Source organism: Canis lupus, chromosome 2 (assembly GCF_003254725.2).
Source record: "Canis lupus dingo isolate Sandy chromosome 2, ASM325472v2, whole genome shotgun sequence".
Taxonomy (NCBI): domain Eukaryota; kingdom Metazoa; phylum Chordata; class Mammalia; order Carnivora; family Canidae; genus Canis; species Canis lupus.
Genome location: NC_064244.1, coordinates 27,362,653 through 27,386,768, shown reverse-complemented (window position 1 = coordinate 27,386,768; position 24,116 = coordinate 27,362,653). Strand labels below are relative to the sequence as shown.

The 24,116-nt window shown below is 46.3% G+C and overlaps 1 protein-coding gene across 6 annotated transcripts in view; it reads right to left on the bottom strand.

The window, feature by feature from the left end:
* SFMBT2 (Scm like with four mbt domains 2) overlaps positions 1-24,116 on the bottom strand; it is a 217,060-nt gene that overhangs the window by 18,084 nt on the left and 174,860 nt on the right. For all 6 annotated transcript variants that reach the window (XM_025445576.3, XM_025445580.3, XM_025445579.3 and 3 more), the window contains 5 exons: positions 20,741-20,854; positions 17,058-17,100; positions 15,092-15,162; positions 12,791-12,930; positions 3,894-4,003 (listed from right to left, as the gene is read on the bottom strand). In XM_025445576.3, the coding sequence (XP_025301361.1) occupies positions 3,894-4,003; positions 12,791-12,930; positions 15,092-15,162; positions 17,058-17,100; positions 20,741-20,854 (478 nt within the window). The remainder of the gene's footprint in view (positions 1-3,893; positions 4,004-12,790; positions 12,931-15,091; positions 15,163-17,057; positions 17,101-20,740; positions 20,855-24,116) is intronic.

The following is a 24,116-nucleotide window of genomic DNA, read 5'->3' as shown; positions in this document are numbered from 1 at the left end:
AAGCAAATGGTCTTTTCTCTGGCTTATCTGATTATTTGTCAGTTTAATTTGCAGGCTCCCAGGAACCGAACATGACAGAGTAGAGAAAAGGTTTTTCCTCCTTGCCATCAATAAGGAAGTGTGAGTGGCCTTCTGGGATTCTCCTACCAACCAAAGTGGCAATTTATTTCCACATGCGAGTGCATATGGCAGGGCGGAGAAAGCCATATGAAGATGGAGAAACAAGAGTGCTGGAAAGAGGAGTCTCCTTCAGCAGGTAAGGCTAAGGAACACCAAAACGGATTTTGAGTCAAGAGGACATGTGGAGTGAAGAACCCTGAGAAACCCTGTGCACTGAAGGAGGTGTGAGTGTGTGTTTATTTTTTTGGGAAGATCTCATCTGATTCAGAATATCCCACACTGCCCTGCGCTGGAAGCACCAGCACGGTGCCTGTAACCTGATGGATGCATTTTCAGGAGAGCAAGCGCACACATCTGAGCCAGGTGAAAATGAACACATGAACAAACTACAAAAGATTTTTCTTCCACTAAAGAGTCTCTGTTAGAGAATCTTTTTTCACACACATCGCTTTACAGCCAAATATTACAGCTTGATATTCACAAAATAGGAGCGTGAGGAGAAGACCTAAAAAAGTGAAATAGAAACACGTAAGAAAAAAAATCAGTAATTGCTTACAAAAAAGAAACCAAAATACCATTTCTGTAGAGCCAAGCGTGACTCACCTCAAAGCCGTGACTTTCCCTGGGTCTGTCTAAATGATAAGGAAGTTTCGTTCACTCCAAATTAAAGAGGACATCTCCTCTTTAAATATTCTGAATAACTGTAACAAAGGACTGGGAAAATCTATTAAGCCTTCACCTGGATTTTCTAAAGATTATCTCAAAAGCCACTCAAAGCAGAGTTAACAGTCTTTCTCCTGCCAAGAAGATTCTAGAACATGTCAGAAAACATTTAAATGTCTCTAAATGCACAGAGTTGGAAAAAAAAATTTTTAATCCCCCTATGGTATAGCCTAAATTCCTCCTCCTGAAATACAAAATAATGTAGGTCAATCTAGGATACTTAAATTCATTGCAAACGAAGAATTTTCTCTGCCAGAACTGCTGAAATGAGCTACGTGAGAATCTGTTTTCCCTCTGGCACCACAGCTACCCGGGTTTTGCCTTTTAATACCTGGCGAAGACTCGTAGTAGAGACTCCTTACATGATACTCAATGCTGAGATAATTTTAGTATAAAAGGTATAGTTGTTAGATAAACAGGAAAGAAAAAAAATCACCAAGGAACAAACGAGGACGATGCCAAGTTTTTCTCCCACACACAGGTCAGACCTTTTCCATGGCACCTCCGTCCTCTCAAGGACATGGGAAAACTGGTCAGCAAGCCCAGGTGCTCAGTGACCACACTCTCAAGCCCCCGGGGTGGATGATCTCCACGGTACATCCTCTCCTCCTGGAAGCACGCCTTCTAACACTGGCACTCAAAGACCACAACCGAGACAACCGACTGCCCTAAATGCAGGTCCCCCCCGACCCGGGGAGGCTCATCTATTTGAATGCACTTCAGCCTTTCAGCAAAATGGGAAGAAGCCGGCTCTCTCTCTCCTCTCATTTGCACCAAAGAAAAGAGCGAAGTTGTCAAGATCTGAAAAGTTGTCGCTTTACATCAGAAGCAAAGAGGTGACTCAACACATACAGTATCTTAACAGGAATGCTCCCCCCGCCCCCCCCCACAACTGCAAATCTGTCATCATTAGCAGCTGCTTTAGAGATGCCGCTGTGATCCAGCACACTTGAACCCCAGTGCAGACACGCACTTTCTCATTATGAGTTGCCGTGTGAGATCTGGTGAAGGACTTCACTGTCATAGCTGATATAATAGGTGACACGCTGCCTTTACAACCCGGCAGGGCTCACTACCCCGCGTCTGTTTTGATTGCGTCAGGCTGGATTGAATAAAAGCTCTGATAACGTGAAGAGGCGTGCCAACACCACAAAATTAACTCTCCTGGTCATTTGGGTTCCTGGGGGCAACTTTCTGGCTTATTTAGGAACAGGGGAGATTTCGATGGGATTTAAGATTTCGGTATTTGTCCTATTTCCTTATCCATGAGGTGCATTTGGGGATGTACTGGATTTTGCAGAAAATGTTTAAAACAGGAAGTGTTTCTCTGTACCAACTCTTGCAGTCACCACTGTTTCTTATGTGTTGACCTTAAAAGAAAATGTTGTGTTACTGACGATCTCTCCCTTAGATCAAGTAGAAAGATATGGAACATTTGGCTGGGGAATTAAAAAAAAACAAAAACAAAAACAGGAAAACTTGCTTTAGTTTCTTTTGCACTATGGGTGAAGCTCATTTAAATACTTGTTGGGAAGCATGAGGCATGGTGCCGCCTTTCACTGACACGGCAGGTCATATGAATAAACACTGTCTCTATTAACGTGTATCCCTGTTGAGGTCTGTGATTTGGCACAGCATCATTAGACCACAGATGACTTTTATGGGGTCTAATATTACAGACATGTTCAAAACAGAACTAGGAAACGTTGAGCGGATTAGAGACAACAGCCGAGCAGTACTCACCATCCTTACTCAGGGTCAGTGTAAGTCGACCATACAGGTCAAGCAGATCACTTCACATCCCTCAGTTTTCACTACAAACAGGAGAGGTGCTTTCTCTCAGGGAGGGCTCAGACATACTCTAACCACTGAACATGGCTCGCTGTTCAGAAGGCCTCATTTCCCACACGTCACAACTACATGCTATTTGAGGACACTGTTATACAAGAAGTGGACCGGATGGGACTCCTGGGGGGCTCAGCGGTTGAGTGTCTGCCTTTGGCTCAGGGCGTGACCCGGGGGTCCTGGGATCAAGTCCTGCATCGGACTCCCTGCATGGAGCCTGCTTCTCTCTTTGCCTGTGTGTCTCTGCCTCTCTGTGTGTCTCTTATGGATAAATAAATAAAAATCTTTTTTTTTTTAAAAAAGAAGTGGACCAGTAAGCTCTAGTCTATGGAAAAGCTAAATGAATACCAAGGATCCAAAGTCAAAGCCATTATTAAAATTATCTTGGCAAATGGAGTCTCTTCTATCTGCCTTCTAAACAAGGATCAAGCACAGCAATCCAGTGGGTGCTGTCAATTTCAGAGCTCTAGAAACTTAGGCAAAGCCAAAATATTGTGTTTCCAATTAGTCTACTTGGAAATAAAAGAAGTGACCAGCACATGTCAACCCGCAGCCTGTAACCCAAAAGGAAGCAGAGGTACTGGTTCTTTTTATCTTTTAAAACTGTCAACTCTCAGGGCACCTGGGTGGCACTCAGTTGTTGAAGCGTCTGCCTTCAGCTCAGGTCATGAGCTCAGGGTCCTGGGATCGAGCCCCGGGCCAGGCTCCCTGCTCAGTGGGGGATCTGCAAGTCCCCCTCTCTCTCACCTTCGTTCATATACTCTCAAAGAAATAAAATGTTTAAAAAAATAAATAAAATAACTCTCAGAGCAAAGGACATTTGTATGTGGCACAAGCTCCTTACTGTATCAAATATTAAGAGTTGCTAATGAAGAACATATGATAATGATCATGGATATCCTCTTTTACCATTGTTCCCCTTCTGATCAAATAATCAAGTGGTCCTAAAACACAGGACGTTCCGATTCTGAACGTTTAACACAATGAAGTATTAGTTAAACAAATCTCTCCTTTAGTTCCAGAATTGCACGGCTTAAGGCGACTCTGTGCAACAGAACAACGCCAATAAACCTGTAGGCAGCACACAGAACAGCAGCAGGAGAGTCCTTCCCATTTCTGGGGACTCCCTCCGAAAGACGCAGGACCAGTTTCAAAGCAGCAGGCTAACTACAAGAGTCTTGTTTTCCAGAACTGAAAACACATACTTTGCCTTCAGCGTCTCCTCCTGAAAATTCCAGTGAGGATCTTCCACCAGCTGTAGTTCTCGCAACACCCTCCCGGGCTTGTAAGCTGCATTGATTATCATGCTGAGAACCTGTGGGGGTTGGGGGAGAGAAGAACAGCCATGAGCTTCAAGGGCAGCCTCTCCTGCTCAGACAAGAACCACCGGCCGGCCCGGCGACAGGTAGACAGGAATCCGCGAGACTCGTCCAACAGGTTGGGGGAAACCTCTTTGGCAGCCTGACTCCGACTCGGCTCGCCATCTACGGGCTATGGAGGGTGCTCGAGTCCAATCCCTCTGGCGGGCTGTGTGGACGGCGGGCCAGAGGGGAGGACTGACTCGTCCTCACTTTTCTGACAGAAGGAAAACCCATCTACCCCCTCCAAAGAGCCACTGGTTATCTTTAACAGGATTACCCTTCAGCAGGGTCAGCCACTGAGAATTTCATTTTATTTTTGAAACTAAATTTCAAAAGGATATCAGTAAGAGGCAACAGATTGGTGCCAACAATTTTGAACAAACTTCAGATTGTCTGTAGGGAGGCTAACCGAGTACCTGAAACTCACCTGGTGCTGGCTCAACCTACGGACCTTTCATAGGCGCGCAACGCTCCGGGATGTCAGTGTTTTGAAAGACCTCCCAGAGTACCTGATACCATCCGATATCCTATTTCCTGAAACCTTCCCTTTATTCCCACTTCCCGAGTTCAAGGAAGTGCACCTGTGGTCACTCCCAGAAAGACGGGATGTGTCCCTCCATGAGCCTCAGCTGCAGGCCCTGTTCTGTTTACCTCAACATGCTCCTTGAATGGGAAGATCGAGGAGTTTGGACTCCCCTGGGGCACCCCCACCCCCCTCCCTAAGCAAATCATCAGGAAGCACGAAAGATTCTGACTTCCAGCACGTTCCAGAGCTGCTGCCGTTTGGACAGACCACTTACGATGAACGTGAGGGTACAACGCAGCCCACAGAGGAAGGCCGAGACCCACGATGTTGAGGTCCCCGGGACGCCCCTTGCTGAGGACGTACCGTGTGTCAGCGCCCAGGTGGGAATGGCCACAGCGCCCCCCACACCCTCCTGTCACCCCGTCCAGCTGTTTCCTGTTTCAGACCCAACACCACTGAGAGGGTGAGAAGCGCCCCAACTGCTGAGACACACTGGCATTACTGTTGAAGCCCCTGCTGCTTTGGGGGAGGACACCACACAGAATGGATGCGAGGAGGGAGGCTAGGGTTTTTAGGCTGCAGGTTCACGGATCCGGTACATTCCAGAACACAACTGGTGTGCTTTGGGTCCTGATTTAATTCTGAAAAACAACGAAGCTCTCTCATATCATAACTGAAGACCTGATCCTAAAAATACTGTCCACGGTACAGTGAGCATGGCAAGCATCTTCTCCTAGCTGGGCAGTGCTCTGCTCAAGGGTCCCACAGCTCCCCAGCAAGAGCACGCGGCCAGCTGGCCAGCCAAGGCACTAGGAGGCCAGACAAGTGGTTTTGGTGGGTTTGTTTCTGTGTTAGAATAATCATCTGATTTTATTGTTTACTGTCAGTACAATTTGCAGAAATCGAGTTTAAAAATAAATCCAATTAGAACTGGCTGGAATAATGCACCAAGTATTTATCAACAGACAATAACATTTAAACTGATTCTTTTCATTGTGTTTCGCGAAGGAAGGGCCCAGGGCTACATGTTATTTGCTGCAGAGCAAAATGCATTTTGAGACGTGAAAAGAAAAGGCCTTCCAGGTTCCATTCAGCCTGGGATCAGGCAGCCATTAAATTGTCAAAAGCGTCCAATATTGAATAATTTTCCCATGGCATTTCCGATGCCACATCATGCGTTGCCAAATTCAGCAGGCTCTCTACAAAACTTTGGGATCACGAGCTGAGTAATTCTCTTGTGTGTGGCGTGGTGCATCTTACAGTTTCCTCCGGGAAAACAGCTCGGCCGGCAGCCGGTACTCCCGTCCAGGGTCAGAATTATGGCTCCATGCACAGCGCAGAAGCTCAGACCACTGTTATGCCCTTGATCATGAAGGGTTGGATGGACGCTGCCCCCAGTTCATGGGCAGGATGCGAAGGTCATAAACACAATTTCCAAGCAACTGGCCTAAGGATGTGCAAGGAACTCCAGGAGAAAAGTACTTTCCAGGGATGCCTCGTTGGAATTCTTGGAGTTCATGTTTGTGGAGAACACACCATCCAGAAGTGTCAACGGTGTACGACAGCAGACAGGCAGGGAGCTCTGCCGGTGAACAGATCGGGGCTCAAACCCCTTTCTCATCCTGTAGAAGGATGAGTCCTTGAGGCGCCCAACTGGCTCTCCTCCTCTGTATAACAGGGGCACTGCCATTTATCTGGTTCCTACACGGATCAGAACACTCCACCCCAACATATGCCACTTTGGCATAGGATTATTTTGAGCTGAAGGCACCGGAGTACATTGCACACGCAGCAGGAACTCTCTGCCCTGCCCCTTTGTAATCAGGAGCAGGGCGGACATTTCCCCTTTGTAAAGGTGTCCTCTCCTCTCCCCCATACCAGTGGGAGGAGGACGTCCCTTGTCACTAGAGAAAGAAAGCTGGCACCAAGAGGACGCTGCATAAACCAACCTTACTAGAAGAACCTTAACTTCCACTAGTCTCCCGTATATTTGCCTTCCCACAATTCACCACCCTAGGAGCCCAAGCCCCCCTCTTTGTCTCTCACCTCTCCATACTTCATCACCCTTTGTTAAAACAGTATGTAAACATCTCAAACGTAGTGGCCTCTTTGGGTTTTCACTTCTCTTCTGTGAGGCCCCCATGTATGTGGCAACATGAGCCTTTTCTCCTGTTGATCCATTTTGTGGTCGCTTTAATTTGCAGGCCCCAGTCCTTAAACTTAAGAGAGTAGAGACTTTCCTTTTCTACAACAGGGATGTTATGAGAGATAAAGGAGATCGCATCCTGGCACACAGGAAGGGTTGGAAGGTGCCTCCTTCTCAATATGCATGCAGTCCTCATGTACCCTGTCTCCTATGCCTTCACCACCTGCTCTGTTCCCACTGGCCCACGCTGACCTGTCAGTCTTCCCTCTTTGCAAAATACCTCTGCTCAGAAGCTCCTTGACTTTCTTGCTACTGATTCCTTCTCAGAACTAACCTCATAAAAATCGTCTGTACTTCCATTTCCTCTTCTTCGATCCCATTCTCACCTGACCCAAACCTGGTTTCCTCTCCAACAATGACACAGAAATGCTCTGGAAAGGTCACCAAGGACCTGCCACCAAATCCAATTAGCACTCCGGCCTCGTTAGGCATCTGAGGAGCGCGGCCCTGCATTCCACCACCTGGGCCGGCAACACCTGTCTCTCTGCTTCCCTCCCCTGCTCCTCAGACATGAGCGCTTGTTCAGAAAGTGGGGAGTGGATCAGGTGTGTGGGGAAGGGCGGGGGGGGGGGGGAGGGGAGGTCAGAGAGAGGATGGGGAGCACAGGTAAGTGCTGCCCCCTTCGCACACCCGGTGGGGCGCACAGGAGCTGCTCCGCAAGCGCAGGATTCCTTCTCCCACCCCTTCCCTTTCGGGCACAACTGCAGGGCACTAGGAAGGTTATGCAAATCGAGGAGATTTTTTTGTTGTTGTTCACATCACGAAATTACGCGATTCCATGATTTCCTTTTGCATTCATGATCGTGGAAACTCCCAAAGCACCAAAGTAATTTAGATAATTTTCAACCTCGACTCTATCATACGATCAAAGTCAGAACAATGTTGAAAGTGCAGGGAACCACTTAATAAGAAAACGAGTTCTCTGAGTGTCGAAATCAGAAAACACTCTAGAAGGCAAATATGGCTCCCACAGCTTGAGTTCTGCTGATTGAATGGAAAGAAGACACGGTCTCCACTCTGAAAGGACATCATTTGCTAAATTCTCATGACTGCAGGGAGGCCTCTTGTTGGGGGACACGGGCTCCCACGGAAACATGAGGCACAACATTCCCTCTTGGGGGGAGGCGAAGACACAAAGGAGCCTCACCACATGCTTGCCCTGCTTCAACACACCTGGTCCCCAGTCTCTCCACAGCTAGGGCACTTAGCTCTTCGCAGGAATGCGGACCAGCAAATGCCCTCATGGGCCTAGAGCCATGTCTCCTTTTCAATTGCAGGATCAGATGGAATGGAGCTGATTTTATAAATAGGTGGGATTTTTTTTTTTTTTTGTGAAATGATAAAGAAGGGTTCCTGCTTCATCAGCAGTTTTGAAACGAGCCTTGAAAAGAAAACACAGCACATAACCTTTTCAAGTGATTTGCCCCTTAAAACGAGGTGTCTTTTTTTTTTTTTTTTTTTTTGTCTCCTCCAAATGCAGACGGCTTGGTGCACGTTACTTTGAAACTGCTGCCTCTAATGCTAGATGTTACCTGACGATGACCTTTACGCTCATCATTCCTTCTGGTGTCAGTTAACAATTTTATGGTAACAGTAATAATCAGATGTATTTCACCAAGCGAAGAACCCCGTTACTTTGGCCAGAACTGACCCTCTCCCTTTATTTTGCTCCTCAAAGGAAGGCTGACCCCCCCTCACTGGCCGCCCACCACCCCTGAGGTGAGGCACCTCCTGTCCCAGTGGAGAGGCAAGGGAGCCCCAGTGCTCCCTGCAAGGTAGTCTCTCCCCCAACCCAACCCCATATCAATGAACTCCAGGCTTCATTGCTTCAACTTAATTAAAAGACCATTCCCCAAGAGAGGCCATAATCCTCAGGAATTCTCTACCTCCTCCTGGAAGACCAACAGGAGAACTCCATCATATCCTAGAGCTTCATTCGCTTCAGTCACCAGAAACCCAATGCTCCTAGAACATTCCTTCGATCTGGAATCCGATTCCTACATGGTTCTGCATTTCCCCCACTCGGACCCAAAAATCCACAGGTGCCCCCCAAACCTCTGTCAGCCACGCTGGGACATGACCCTAGTATGCCGCTGCCTCTGTATCTGTGCACATTAGAGTCACCATGAAACAGAGGCTCTAAGTCCTCCTGAGCTGGCATTTTCAGAGTCTCTTCTGCGGGCAGGACTCTCTGCACTGGACACACGGACGTGAGTGAACATGTTAGATTTCCAGACTCCTTGTGCTTTGTGCTCCTGTTGGCCCTCTCCTCCACACGCAGACACAAGCGCACGCCACCCCCTTACTACGCTGAGCAGGAAGGCAGGATCACAGGCCGGGTCGTTCGGGAGAGCACATCTGAAACGGGGAGCAGAACCTTCCCCAACACCTTTGCAACGCGACACCAACATTGTTAGGATCAGAGGCACCGAGACATGCAAACCTTGTACCAGGTGACTGAGGGCCACACAGATCTGCAGATGACAGGTCTTCAGGAGACCCCAGTGCCTGTAGCAGGCATGGGGTGCGGGAGTATCTGGGATAGAAGAGGATGACCCTGGGTGACCGTGAGCACACCGAGCACAGAGGTTTGCCATGATGAACATCACCTCTCACTACCTGTGCCTGCAGGCCCCATCCCCCATGGGGCTGGGCCCAGGGGTCCCTCAATGCCCCAGACCGAGGGGCCATCCTCAGGGTCCACCTGTCCCCTCCTCTCAGAACCTGCTCAACCTGGGTCCCCCATGGGGATGACGTACTGGGCTGGGCCAGCCACTGGCTCGGGCTCCAGCTTCTGACAGGTCAGCTACTTCCTCTGCTGCACTTTCTGGAATCGAGGCCAGGACTCACCTTTAGTCCTCAAAACCCCAGTCTGATGCTCGGAAGGCCCGCTGGTCAGAGATGGAGCAGACGTGCGTGGGCCCTCACACTGGCCAGAACCTGACCACCTGCTAGTTCACCCTCTTGGGAGTTCAGCCTCCTGTTCTCCGCCTGCACTTAATTTCCCCAAGGCCGGCTCCGTCCGCATGCACACAGGCGAGCTACCTCTGAGCAGGCCGGACGGGGGCAAACAGCTCTCGCTCTGCATTTCCCAAAGACGTGCAAACCCTTAATGGCCAACACCACCGACGGCCTGAGAAGCAAACGTGCTCTGTCTTTGCTCCAATTATCTCATTCTCTTTAAGTTAAATGCACTTTGAAATCGTGGAGGTTCTGGTGCTGAAGGAAGCATATTAGCATAAATATTGGCTTGCTGGAACTCACGTTTTTCTTGCACTCGCAGAACTGTAGTGCTTGCTTTTTCCCCCACTTCTTCTCTTCCTGCTTCATGCATTTTCTGAACCTCAGCAGAAAACTAGTTTTGTCATCAGAAATCTGCTCTGGCCTGGCTCTTATATTTGGCTGCTGGCACCTATCAGAGAATCGATCAGAGATAACCACTGTTGACTCTCAAAACTCATGTAGGAAAGTCAAGCACATCCTGAAGATGGGCCGAACCTGGGGCCATCGTGTCTGCCATTGGAGCCAGCAGGCGACCCAGGGCCGCAGGTTCATCACCACGACCTACGGTCCTGCAGGCGGCCTCGAAGGCACCGAGTTTTTGTGAAGCCTCCCCATTCCTTTCTGATTGCTGCTGACAAACGCTGGCTCAAACACAGGCAGGCCTCACTGTACTGCAACCCACTCACGGGCCGGACTGTGGAGGGTTCAGTTTTCGGGACACGGGTGTGACTTCGCATCATGACAGGAAATCTTCCCACAGAGTCCTGCTTTGACTTCGTTCTTGGTCCAGTCCAACGTGTGTGGGGGTCTGAAGTCAGAGCCGCCTCACACGGAGCCACCCAGTGGTCCCTCCACTCACCTTGGCCCTTCAGAGGCATCCCTGCCCACCACCCCCCTCCACAGGCCTCAAGCCCCATCTTTCTGTGGCAACAAATGTCTCATCTGTGGGACAGATGAACCTGCCCCTGGGGCTGGGCCAGGCCCACACTGTTCGCTTTCAGGACTCAGGGCCCAGCGGCAAGAGTGAGCTGCTTGAAACAGAAGCAGGTCTAGGCCGCTGAGGACACCTGTCGGGGCCCAGGACAAGGCCCATAGGGACTCCCCAGAGAGACTGTGCCCTTTGTGTCCATCCTACGAGGCCCTTTTGCTCGAGGGGCTGTAAGCCTTCATCCCAGGGCAGTACCGAAGCCCCTGGCCTTCTGTAGGCTGCCCGCCCCTGTCCCCAAAGACCGCGTGGGAATTCTACCCACACCAGCCCCGTCAGGCACCTGAGATGCTCACCTCCCTAAAACAGTCCACTGGCCTGTTGGTCCGTCCTGCTGGATCCAAAGCTTGATGAAGTACGGGAAGCTCCTTCTGAACATTTTATATGTTAAATCCTCCCAAATAAGTAACCACAACAACAGCTCAATCAGTTTCTCTGCATAGTTTCTTCTCAACTACAACCTCAATTTCTTCTCTACAACAGATTTTTGTTTTCTAAATATATGTCTTTAACTGCTAATTCCGCCAATGGCCTAGAAAAAAGCAAACGTGCCCCGACTCTGCTAAAACGATCTCATTCTCTTGAAGTAGAATGACGTTTGAAACCACACGGAGGTTCCCATGTTGAGGGGACAGCATTAGCTGGGTGTCGCTCAGAGGCCTCCTGTCCTCCCTCTGGGGCGGGCAGTGCGCATTCCTCACAACGCCAAAGAAGGCAGGCCTCCCGCAAGCCGACTGCCGGCCGCCCAGTCCTGCCTCACCCACCAGGCAGGCCAGATCTCGGTCTCTTGTTCCTTTCAAAAATATGACATACTCTTCTATGCTCATGAGTTGTCCCTAGTCTAAGGACCCACAAGCCTGCCACACGTGACCACCTCCCTCGCCTGGACACCTACCCATGCAGTCACGGCCATGCTCCGCATGGGAGGCTCTACTCCCTCTGCCCAAGCCAGATCAGGGTCCCTTGCCATCTGTTGGTCACTCCCTGCCCTGTGCCCCCAGAGCGCCCTGCTCCACGCCCTGACTGTCCTTCCAAGTGTCCCCCCACTGTACCTCCAGCTTAGAATTACTCCATCTCCCCAGCGGGGCTGTGAAGCCCCAACAGGAAGATGGCAGACAGGCTTGTGTTTGGACTTTGTGTGGTGTGTGGCTCCGAGAAGAGGCCTAATAGACATGTGTTCAGTGGACAAATGGACTATTGTGCCCCAGGAATTAAAACACATTCATCATGGTACAGTAACGATAGGGAAGATCGACGCGGGGTCCTCTTTCTTAGGAGAAAGCACAGGTACACGTGATAAAAGCAGAGGTAGCGTTCCCAGAACAGTTCAGCACAGTTCCCGAATCCCCGGCCATCTCTGCACGGGGTCTGTGGCAAGGGAATAAAAACGGACCAGAGAGGAAATCCTCCATCAATGTAATGAGGATTCACTGCTTCCTGCAGGTCGATCCCCAAAAGCAGGAGAGAAATGGGAAAGAATAACATCAAAATGATGCGTGGCCAGGGCGTTTCCCATGACGCAAACACCACGCAGGTGCCTGGAGCCCGTGACACACTTAGCATGCGCCTCCTCCACCCAGGTGCCCCGCTGGGTACGGCAGATGGAGGGGGAGGCGATGCCACCCCGACGGGGCCAAGGCGTGTCCATGCTCAGCAGCACCCCTCTTGTCCATCCAGGCTCATCCACCTCTTGAGAGAAACCTCCAGTCTGCAGTCCCAGGCCCTCACCCACACACAGCCCGTCAGTCCGCTTCCCCAGGTTCTTTATTCAAACCCTACATTTCCCCGGGCCCAGGGGAGGAAGATCTGGCCCTCCCGCCAGCTTGCAAGTCTTTTGGGGCAGGGATGCCACCTTCCGTCTTTGTCTGACCAGCTCCAGCCCGAGAACGGAGAGAAAACAAGGGCTCGGAAGGTGTCACGGAAACGGATTCAGATTCCTGCTGCCTCCTTCAGAAACTCTATCTACACCCTAGACACTGTGTGGAAATAAGCCGACTCTGCTCGCCGTGCGCATGCTTTACCTCTTTCAGAACCAGCACACATTTGCCGGGTCCCACCGACTGAGGTAGCTCTGCGATTCTTCCTTTGTTCAGGTAAGGGCCTGAGAAACACCTGTGGTTGATAAAAAGCTGAGGACAGCAGTATTTCCCGTTGACAGTACCTGCGGGGAAGAGCAACACAGCTCATGCTTTAGGAGCCAACAAAACACCTGCTTAATCCCTTAGTTGGCAAAACTACCCAGAGGCACACTGTGTCTTAATATCAGAATATTTTATAAACACGATAGCTTAGAAATTCTGGTTATTTTTTCTACCATATAAATGACCTTTTCTGTTTATGATACAGGATTCAAGGCACATAGAAAGATGCTAAAACCCAGGCAATGACAACTAATGCATTACTATGCAGCAAATAAAAAAAAAGTAACAAAATTAAAAAAACAAAACACCAGCTCCACAGCTAAGCTCCCCTGGGTTTTCTAGCCCAGAAACTCACTTTCTCTTGCCCTTCCCCGAACCTTGTGTTTATCATTCCCATGCAGGTCTACACACTTGACCACATACACAGGTGTATGTGCATCAACAAGCAACATACAGTACTTGGGATATTTAAAAAATATTCCATAAATGGTTTCCTGCACCATTTTGTTTGTTTGACCTGAAGGTTCTAAGATCCACCCAAGTCGGTAAAGGTATATGCAGAATGTCCACCCCTTTCTCACTTCTGTGCATGACTCTGTTACGTGCACACAGCACAAACAAGCCGTCCATGTCTTACTGATGGACAAGTCACTTCCCCTGGTCAGGACTGTGGCCAGCGCTCTACTGAATACAGCTGTAAACACCTGTTCTGCTGACGGGCAAGAGAGCTTTCCCCGTGTGTAACAAGGAGGGGAATGGCTCAGCCATGGGTCGGCATGTTGTCACTGAACCACACGTGGTCAAGGTGACCTCCATGCAGACTTTCCCAATGTACACTCCCACGAGTGCAGCGGAGTGCTTGCCACCATCCCACGCCCAAGCCAACCCCAGGCATGGCAGGGCTTCTTCCTTTTGCCAGCCTGATAGATGTGCACTATACCTCCCAGGGGGTTAAATCTGCATTTCCCTCACTCTACTGTTGACTTAGCAGGTTGACGGTCTAGTGTCTCAAAGGGCCGTGGGGAAGAGTGGAAACAGTACACGGTAACCTATCACCCTAAAGTTTCCTGACGTCTGTAAATGGAGAAAGGGGTCTCGCTGCCAGCCAACACTCGCCCTCCCACATGGAGCCCTAAGCTCCGCTAACAGGGGTATTTCTGTAAAGAAGCTGTTATGCGTTTGGGACGGTCATTTAATGGTCCAGGAAGGGTTGTCCTCATAGGACTTCATCTAAGAAGCAACAGGGGAAGGAGGGAGAAATGCTATTTTGCGAGAGTAAGACAAAAGGAGTAAAGCAACAATTACAGGCTCTGAAAGAAGAGCTGACACGGTTCTTTTAAAACCATTCTGAAGTTTTGAATTCTATACAACAAAATTAGGCAAAAAAAATTTTTTAAAAAAGATTATGTCCACAGCTGCACACACAGGAAATTTTTTGGTAGGATTACCCTACCCAGAACTTTAGGGAAAAAAAAAAACAATTTTAGTAAGTCTACTCCTAAAAATGCTCTCCTTCCTAGAGCTTTGACTACTAGGACTGTTCCATGGCGTATAGCTTTGAAGCCTGGAAGAACTCAGAGCAGGTTTCATTTTGGCTAGAAAACAGAATTCTTAATCAAATATATTATTTAATGTACAAACACATTTATAATCGGATTTGTTGTCTACGGGGAATTCACATTTGTGTTTTCAAAGGTTATTTTAAGATGTAGAATGCTACACACTAAAAAACATACATTATTTGCTCTCAGCTTTTAAACACAGAGGATTTTTAGGAACAATTCAAAAGGCCCCCAGGGACAAGTATGAACAAATAATGGAAAAATGGAAGTAGGGGTGGTAGAAAATGTCAACAAAAATGAGTGCCTAATAATGACATTTTTAATTCTTTCTCCTTGCACATGACCATCCGTGACATACAACTCTCATAATTTCCAAGTAACACGTGGGCTCTTCTCCTGCAGACTGAGAGAATTATCCAGAGCTACCAACCAAAGGACAGAAGAGGCAGAGAGAGTTTGGTATAGAAATTTTTTTAAAAGTAGTTATGTGTTAATACGTAGCAACAGAGACAAGGAGAATGAACTTAGAGCTGAGATATTCTCATATTGACCTAAAAATACATGCATATCTCCGCTCCCCGACTAGGAAGGGACAGCTAGCCGTCGATGGCTCCTTTACCTGTGGTATCCAAGTGAGACAACAAACAGAGGTCATGAGGTATTTTCTCAACAGGCACTGTGGATGGCAATCTGTGGATCAAGAAAACAACGATCATGGGTTGCACAGTCTAGAAGAAACTTGCACGTTCCAAAGTCTTCTCATAACCTAAAGTGACTATCACAGAAAGCCAAGCACGCAGTAAGAGAGGATGGGTGCAGCAAGCAGCCACGCCAGTACAAACGGGTAAGATCGCTGCAGACTGGCTGTCCCCAAATTCTTGAAATAACCCTAAGAAGCCAACGGAACATCTGCCCCTCAAGGAGTTGTCGCTAAGCCCTCATCTTCTTCAGGTCGCTGCTGGGTTTGTCTCTTGCTATAGAATCATAAAAGTGCCCTTAATTATATTTTAGACATGAAGAAACATCAACTTGCGCAGAATTTAACGGAAGTCAGACTTCTCTTCTTCAACAGAACAAACCAGTACGTTTTACAAACTAGTGTCTGAGAACCACTTGGCCTTCGATTTTTGGGGTCTGTGCTGTGTTGTGTGGGTCACAGCCACTGTAGAAAGGCCTTCAAAGAAAGCCTATGAACTGATGGGTCCTAAAACATGACACAGGCCTGTCCTAGGGCAGAGCCTTGTGTTATAGTCCAGTAAAAAATTTGCTGAATAAACATTTGAAAAATATCGCCATGGGGGGAAAGAGGTGCGTTGGGTGTTACATGGTGCCCAGGATGGTGGTGTGGAAACCACACCACTGAAAAGGAACACAAACTCAAAGCAAACCATTATGAGATCTTGGTGGGGGTCATCTTCGCACCGGTTCTCAAAGTGGGGTCCCCAAGCTAGCCGACGGCACCACCTGGGAACTTGTTAGATGCGCAGATGCTCAGGTCCCAGTAAAGACCTCCCGAGTCAGGGATGTGAGAGATGGGGGCCCAGCCGTGTGTGTGTGTGTGTGTGTGTGTGTGTGTGTGTGTGTGTGTTATCAAGCTGTTCAGCTGACTGGTATGAGTGCAGCATGAGGACTACGGATCCACAGACCACACGTTGAGGAGTTAGGAGTTCAGATTTGGATTCAAGGATGGGATCATTTATTATTAACTCTCTGTTTCAATATTATCCAGACCAAACTAGAGTCTGATTATTAACCGGCTACACCGTGTTGAGGAATGAATGTATGAAAAATGCCCACAAAATTGTTTTTCACATTCAAATAGCAATGCAGTTATTATTAGTTTTCATTTTATTTAAGTTGAAATCTGGCTACCTGAAAAAACGCTGTTCTCAAATCCATTCTCACCAGTGTGTTTTTATTAAGAAAACAGGACCACCTGATGAAAGATGTCTATTTTCGCGTACCTCAGATATTCTTCAGTATATAAAAAATGCTGCTAACGGTTGCAGTTTTTCAAAAACGTACTGCATGTACGGACACCGCCCGATCACCCTCCTTCTCCCTAAAATTACAACTGAAACAAAGGGTAACTTGCACTGACTCAACCATGCAGGACCCACATGTGTTTTCACAAGAAATCTAATTTAATCTTCAGGAAACCCCCGAGAAACAGGTGTTTCACAAATGAGGCCTTGGAGATGCAGAGAAATAGAGCAGCTTCCTCAAGTCTCCCCGCTGGGAGCCTGTGGAGCTGCCCTAGGACCCCAAGTCGACCACCTGTGGCACCCATGTGCAGGGTGGGGGTAGAATAGGGGGGCACATTGCAGAGAGCGGTCACTACCAGCGTGCAAGGCCAGGATGCCCTCCAGGTAGGTGGAGGTGGAGCAGATGGAAAAATAATCTGAGAATAGATGCCTTGAAGATCAGAGCCTGTATCTTACCCATCACAGTACTATTTCTAACTGTCCTCTCTATGGCGATGCCAACTGTGAACTACCCCCCCCCCTCAAAAAAAAGACAGCCATGCTTCCTCTCCTAGATCGTTTATCCCATAAGTTGGGGGGGAAACAAAAACAAGAACTTACTGTTTTTCTGGTTGCACAACTGCAATCTTTCTCTTCTTTTGTGCTGGAAAACAGGCAAGAAAAGACAAAGGGACAGTTAGCTTCATTCACTAGTTGGGCAAAGTTTTTTTTTTTTTTTTTTTTTTTTTTTTTTTTTTTTTTTTTTTTTTAAAAAAAAAGGTCTTCATGTAAAGTTTTACATATGTCAGTTTTAAAGGAAGACTTTAAACACTACAAAGTTCTTTCATCTGGGCCACAACTTTATCTCAACTTCTGCTAGCATTAAAATAGACTTTGACTCTGGGGGCCTGGGTGGTGCTCTTGGTTGAACGTCTGACTCTTGGTTTTGGCTCAGGTCATGATCTTGGGGTCCTGAGATCGAGTCCTGTCTCGGGCTTGGCGCTCAGCAGGGAGTCTGCTTGTCCCTCTGCCTCTCCCCTTCACTTTCTCCCTCCCTCTCTCTCAATCTCTTGCTCTAAGATAAACAAATAAACTTGAGACTCTGACTCATCAGAAATGAAGTCTCACTAGAATTTACTGCATTTAATCTTATCACTACACCAGCTACTTTATTCTAAAACGTGCTTTTAATAAGAAAGAGAGAGCATGCGTATCACTTCTCACATGAACCCACCTGGTAAGATAAATTGTTCAAGCGACATTATCCAAAATGATTTTTTTCCCCACAGAAAGTGTGGTAAATTAAATAATGTTACCGTAACAGCACACTCCCAAATTAGGATTAGAGCTATGTTTTTAAACGAAAACATTTTATTGCTGAAAGGAAGACTGGTGCCTCATAAATATGTCTGACGAATATCAACATAAACCAGCCAGTAAGAATTCTTTAGATAAGAAGATTTGTAGTTTATATTTGTAATGGATTTGAATCACCTTACCAAAGATAGACCAGGGGGCTTTGGCATCTATTAATTTTGAGACAGACAGTCCCATATCCTTCAGCATAAATGTTAATTCCAACAAAACTTCTAAAGCTACTTGAGTTTGGTGGGTTTAGACTTATAGTTTGCCTCTTCAAAACAAATGTACACATATGAAATGAAATGAAAGGAAGAATAAGAGAGATAGCCATTGAACTTTCATTTATTCTTGAATTTATTTTGTATTTGGTTCCAGTTATTACTATGAATAACTATAAACTTTGTGATGTCTAAAGTGAAAAATGAGTGTGGACGACCTTGTCTAAGGCTTTGCTACCAAGGGTGGGGATGCCTGAACCGCAGGACGTTTTGGTAAGGAGCCATACACGACAGACCTGGGTGCAACACACACCAAGGTGGAAACATCATTGTGTTCACCATAGCAGGTATATGACTGTGCTCCAGGGAACCTCGAAGCACCTGTTGCCTCTCACATCCATGCGAAGGAGAGAGAAAGAGGACACAAGACAGAAGTCTCTAAGATACAGCTAAAACACAGGAGACTGGCCCCTCCCACGACTAAAACCAGGGGGCACCTGACCTGGCTCTCGGGCCAACTGAGTCAAGAACCTGTGGCTCCTGAAGTGAGAGGAAAAGAACAAAATGCCCTTGATATGGAAAAAATTATTCTGTGCTCAGAATTTCAGAAATGTGTTAAAGTGAGGACAAGACAATACTCTCATTGGATCAGGTTTGTTGAACAGTGCGGTGTACAGACAGGAGAGAAGAATGCCTTAGAATCCACCTATCATCTGGGCCACCTACTGTGTTTCACACAGACAGTGCACCATCCTACTCTTAATGGATATAGAGTGAAACTCTTAAGTGTCCTTCAAAATCTGCTGACACCGGGGAACTGGAAGCCAACTATAGATGGGACTTCCCTTCTAGTAACTTTCTGAGCATTTACATAAGTGAGTCATATATAGGATGCTAGCAAGAAGTAAAGCTAGCACACAAATTACATAAAGAAAATACCAGAAATATATCTATTTCACAAAAAATTAAAAACATCTTATTTTTAAGGACTCATTATTTTTAATTTTTTAAAATTTAAATTCAATTTAATTAACATATACTGTATTACAATTTCAGAGGTAGAGTTCAGTGACTCCTCAGTTGCATACAACACCCAGTGCTCATCACATCATGTGCCCTCCTTAATGCCCATCACCCAGGTAACCCATTCCTCCTACCTGCCCCCCCTCAGCGACCCTCGGTTTGTTTCCTAGAGTTAAGAGTATCTATGGTTTGTCTGTCTCCCTCTCTGATTTCACCATATTTCATTTTTTCTTCCCTTCCCGTATGATCTTCTGTTTTGTTTCTTAAATTCCACATATGAGTGAAACCATATGACAATTGCCTTTCTCCAATTGAATTATTTCACTCAGCATAATACCCTCCAGTTACATCCATGTCAATGTAAATGGTGGGTATTCATCCTTTCTGGTGGCTGAGTAATATTCCATTGTATATATAGACCACATCTTCTTTATCCATTCACCTGTCAAAGGACATCTGGACTCTTTCCATAGTTTGGCTATTGTGGACATTGCTATAAATGTTGGGGTGCAGGTATCCCTTTGAATCCCTGTTTGTGTCCTTTGGATAAACACCCAGTAGTGCCATTGCTGGGTCATGGGGTAGCTCTATTTTTAACTTTCTGAGGAACCTCTACACTATTTTCCAGCGTGGTTGCATAATTTGAAATAATACTTTTGGTAAACGTAAGGGTGGGAAAAAATGCTATGATTTATTAGTTTGGAAGATTTTTAAAAGGTACCACCTCAGGATATTGACCTCTAATAATAGAAGTTAAAACACACACTGTTGTACATACTTAGAGACAGAGTTGGTTGCTGGGTTAACTACTAATACTGCTTTAATTCGATATTTATGTGATCAGAAGGATGTGAGATATAACGCAGTCTTTAAAGTAGAGCTGAAATCTCACTGGTTAGTGTCAAGAGTAGTTAAGTTTTTATATGTTATGTCAGTAATTTATTAGGACCAACTATGATTCTTTTATGGTAAACCTCATGAGAAAAATCCGTTCTTTCTTAGACATGATACAGAAATGTAGTATTTTGGGGCACCTGGGTGGTTCAGTTGCTTAATGTCCAACTCTTGGTTTAGGCTCAGGTCATGATCTCAGGGTTGTGAGATCTAGCCCTGCGTGGAGCTCTGTGCTGAGCATGGAGCCTGCTTGGGATTCTCTCTCTCCCCCTGCCTCTGCCTCTTGCCCCTCTTCCCGACCCCACATGTGCACTCTCTATCTCCCCCCCTTAAAAACAACAACAAAAAAACAATAAAAACCAAAAAAACCCCATAGTATTTAGCTTAAATTTTCTCTAATCAAAATAATCAACTGTATATAAAACTGAGAGTGAATATTTATTTTATATATATTTATATATTTTTATATAATATTTATACATCTTATTAAATTTATATTATATTTTATCTCTGCCACCACTCCGTGACCTTCACCCGCCTTATCATTAAGACTTAGTCTGTCGATCTATGAGATGGTTCCAAATACCCATCTTAGATCGACTTAGTCTGTCGATCTATGAGATGGTTCCAAATACCCATCTCATGAAGACACTGAAAGCACCCAAGAGATAAAAACACTGGTGCTCTGTGGGAAATCTAACACCAGTTCTGTTTCTTACAACTTGGCTGAAGTCTCTTTACAAAACTATTTACCTCCCCAAGCCCCCAGATATTGTCTGCAGGAGCTCCAAACTGGATGATACTTACAGACTGTTTTGTGTGGTGTGGTCAAAGGGTAAGAGTTCGCTTCACACCAGCCCACTGGGAAGATGTCCATAGATTCCACGTCAACAATAAACTCTGGAGCAGGAGTCTGCAGACCTGGATCAGAAAAGTCAAGATGACAGGTACAGATTTTACTACAAAGAGCCAGAAGGAGAGAAGAAACGTGCGAGCATCTCTGAGATGAGGGAAAACACTCCCTGGACTGTTCAACACAACACCGAGGACAGTCTTATGACAGATACTGGCACCTGAAATACCAAACAGCAAAGTACAAGGTGGGGGTCGTTCAAATAAAGCAGAGATCCAGAAAATCCAAGATGTTTTCTCCTGCAAATGGCACGTAGAGGACTGGGGGGCAGAATGTGGGAAGAACTGGCATTGGAGCCAGAAAAGCTGGCAGGAGGAACAGTCTGCCCTTTTCCTAAAAGTGTCTTTGAAACCAAGGAAATGGGAGATCCCTGAGTGGCTCAGCGGTTTAGTGCCTGCCTTTGGCTCAGGGTGTGATCTGGGGTCTCGGGATCGAATCCCACATCGGGCTCCCTGCAGGGAGCCTGCTTCTGCCTCTGCTTCTCTCTCTCTCTCTCTCTCTCTGTCTCATGAATAAATAAATAAAATCTTAAAAAAGAAGAGAAAAGAAACCAAGGAAACGTGCTGGAGCTGTGTGGGGGCCCCAGCACACATATGTACGCCACCAGGACACACTTCATCCAACACCAAGCAAAGGCCGACCCTCAATGAAGGAAAGTTAACACCACCGCTCAAAGGATAGGCCGGTATAGCTTTGAGCGGGGAACACAGACCACACATTTTCTCTAGGGAACTTATTCACTTCTCGGGTTGACCAGGGTTACTTGTTTTGAACTCCACTGGTGGCCTGCAGATCATGAAATCCAATTTACAGAGAAGTGTCTTTTTTAGTGGGATCCACCTATCACCCCGTTTCATGATCCTACTAATGCCTGGTGATAAATCGGCACCACAACTAAGAGACTCTGAAACAGAGAAGAGATTTGCATGTAATATGAGCAAAGGTTTCAAGAGTTCTGGCCACAAAGGATAAATCTAGAACCCAGAAAACTGGTAAAAGGAAGAAAATTCTACACTGAATCAATAGTTCTTTGGAGAAAAAACACCGAGAGAAAACACTTGTGAACTAAGAATCAAAAGATATGAACTGTGTTAATAGACAGGGACTCACGGGCTCTGACCTCTTACTCTCATTTTGCTTTGGTTTCTTCGCTGAGAATCAAGATGGAAATGACACCATAGAACTCACACACCCATCCACATCGCCACATCACATCTGATGAATTTTAAATCATATTGCCCCCCAACACTTAACTTCACGAAGCTCAATTCCAGCAGACAAAAAATGGTCCCAACCACTGGAACTCTGACGTTCACCACACTGGCTCCTACCCCTGACTTCTCATCGTAAAGAAGATACTGGAAAAAGGAGCGTGCTGTTTGATACACGTGGGTTCTAGTGCTAACCCAATATACTGCTGCACAGAAAGTGCCCTGAACACGCTGGCACACACATCATACCATCACCATTAGTCACTATCAACTTTCAACTCCTTCCCCCAAAAAAGCAATTACCATGAAAAAAACTTTCTTTTTGTTTTATTCTCCCATAACTTGAACGTAAGTAGGTTTATGGGGATTATTTCTCAAGACAGTTGAGTGGATGTAAATCATTTGGTTCCCATTATGACTCAACCAATGCTTAACCTACCTACTTACCAAAGAGACCATCAAATAAAATAAGACACGTGTATCTTGGCTACTGAACAGTTTTGGTGACGGGCTGAATTCACCCCCAACATACATCTGTATTTCCAGACTCACATTTAGGTACAAATAAGATTTCCAAGGTCAAAGTAGTGCTTCGAAAAGAAGCATGAAGGTGAGCTTTATAGCCTGTTCCTTCCTGAATTACGACCTTCATGTTCCACTGTTCTCCTGGTTCAGACATCACTTGGTGTTAATGCTTTAATATATACACTTCTGCAACAATGTATATAGTAATATATTTATAAGGCTATCTTTACCATACTTTATTTTTTAAAGATTTTATTTATTCATTTTATAAGTGAAAAAAAAGATTTTATTTATTCATTCATGAAAGACACACAGAGAGAGAGGGGGCGGGGGAGAGAGGCAGAGACACAGAGGGAAAAGCAGGCTCCTCACAGGGAGCCCGATATGGGACTCAATCCCAGGACCCGAGGATCAGGCCCTGAGCCGAAGGCAGATGCTCAACCACTGAGACACCCAGGTGTCCCACCATACTTTAAAATTCTTTGGTCATGCTCTGCATTCAAAACAAATATTTAGGAGCTACAATGTGTTAGCTACTAGGTCCTCAAGAAAGTTATAACCCTGACTTCCCTGCGCTTCCTAATCTAACCCATTAAGGTATGGGAACAGATGGAAAAGTGGGTTATTTATCACCCAGGAACATTTTCCTGACCCTGAAGCTTTTCCAATCCTATTCTGAATGATGGGTACCAATCTCCTATTTCCCTTTATCAACCTTATGCTTCCAGATACATCTGGCTAGACTCGGAATAATCTTTTTTAAAAAACAACTCATTATTTTCCAAGACCAGGGACCCACGTTAAAAAATAATCCATTAAAAGTGGATGCGATGCTCCTTTGGTGATTCTAGGATTTCCAAAACTCCTTATGCAAAGCTTAAGGTAACTACTGCAACGGTTGTAACCATTTTATAGGCAGCCTCTGTGAATAACACAAGGCCATGTTCACCCTGGACTTCTCTCTGGTGCATCAGTCAATATGGATTCTACTCATTCATCCTCATCCAGCACCTTCATTTCAAAAACCACCAGGAAGTCCCAATCTCCATCTAAGGGGAGGTCCTTAGCTACATTACAGTAGGCTGTATGGCGGGATATGCTGCCACTATAAAAAAAGAACGAGAAACCTCTTTGTATACTTACATGTAAAGACCTATATGTTGAGTCAAAGAAAAGCAGAGTACAGAACACTGTGTATATATAGTATGCTACCATCTGGTTAAAAAGGGGGAAATAACATATATTTATATGTGCATAAGACAAATCGGGAAGGAAGTGCAAAATACCCACACAGTGGGCGTCTGCTGGAAAAGGAGTGGAGACACCAAGCGGTGGGGGCAGCTGCTGGAGAGAGACTCTGACCACGGATACTTCCATGTATTTTTGCAAATGAATCAACTAATTTACAATCACAACCTAACCTCACTATCACCACAATAACCGCACAATGCAAAACGCCCCGAGAAGGAAGGATTCTTCTGCATGAACTGTGCTGCCACAGAGGCCAGATCAATGAAGGCCAAGTGACCTTAAC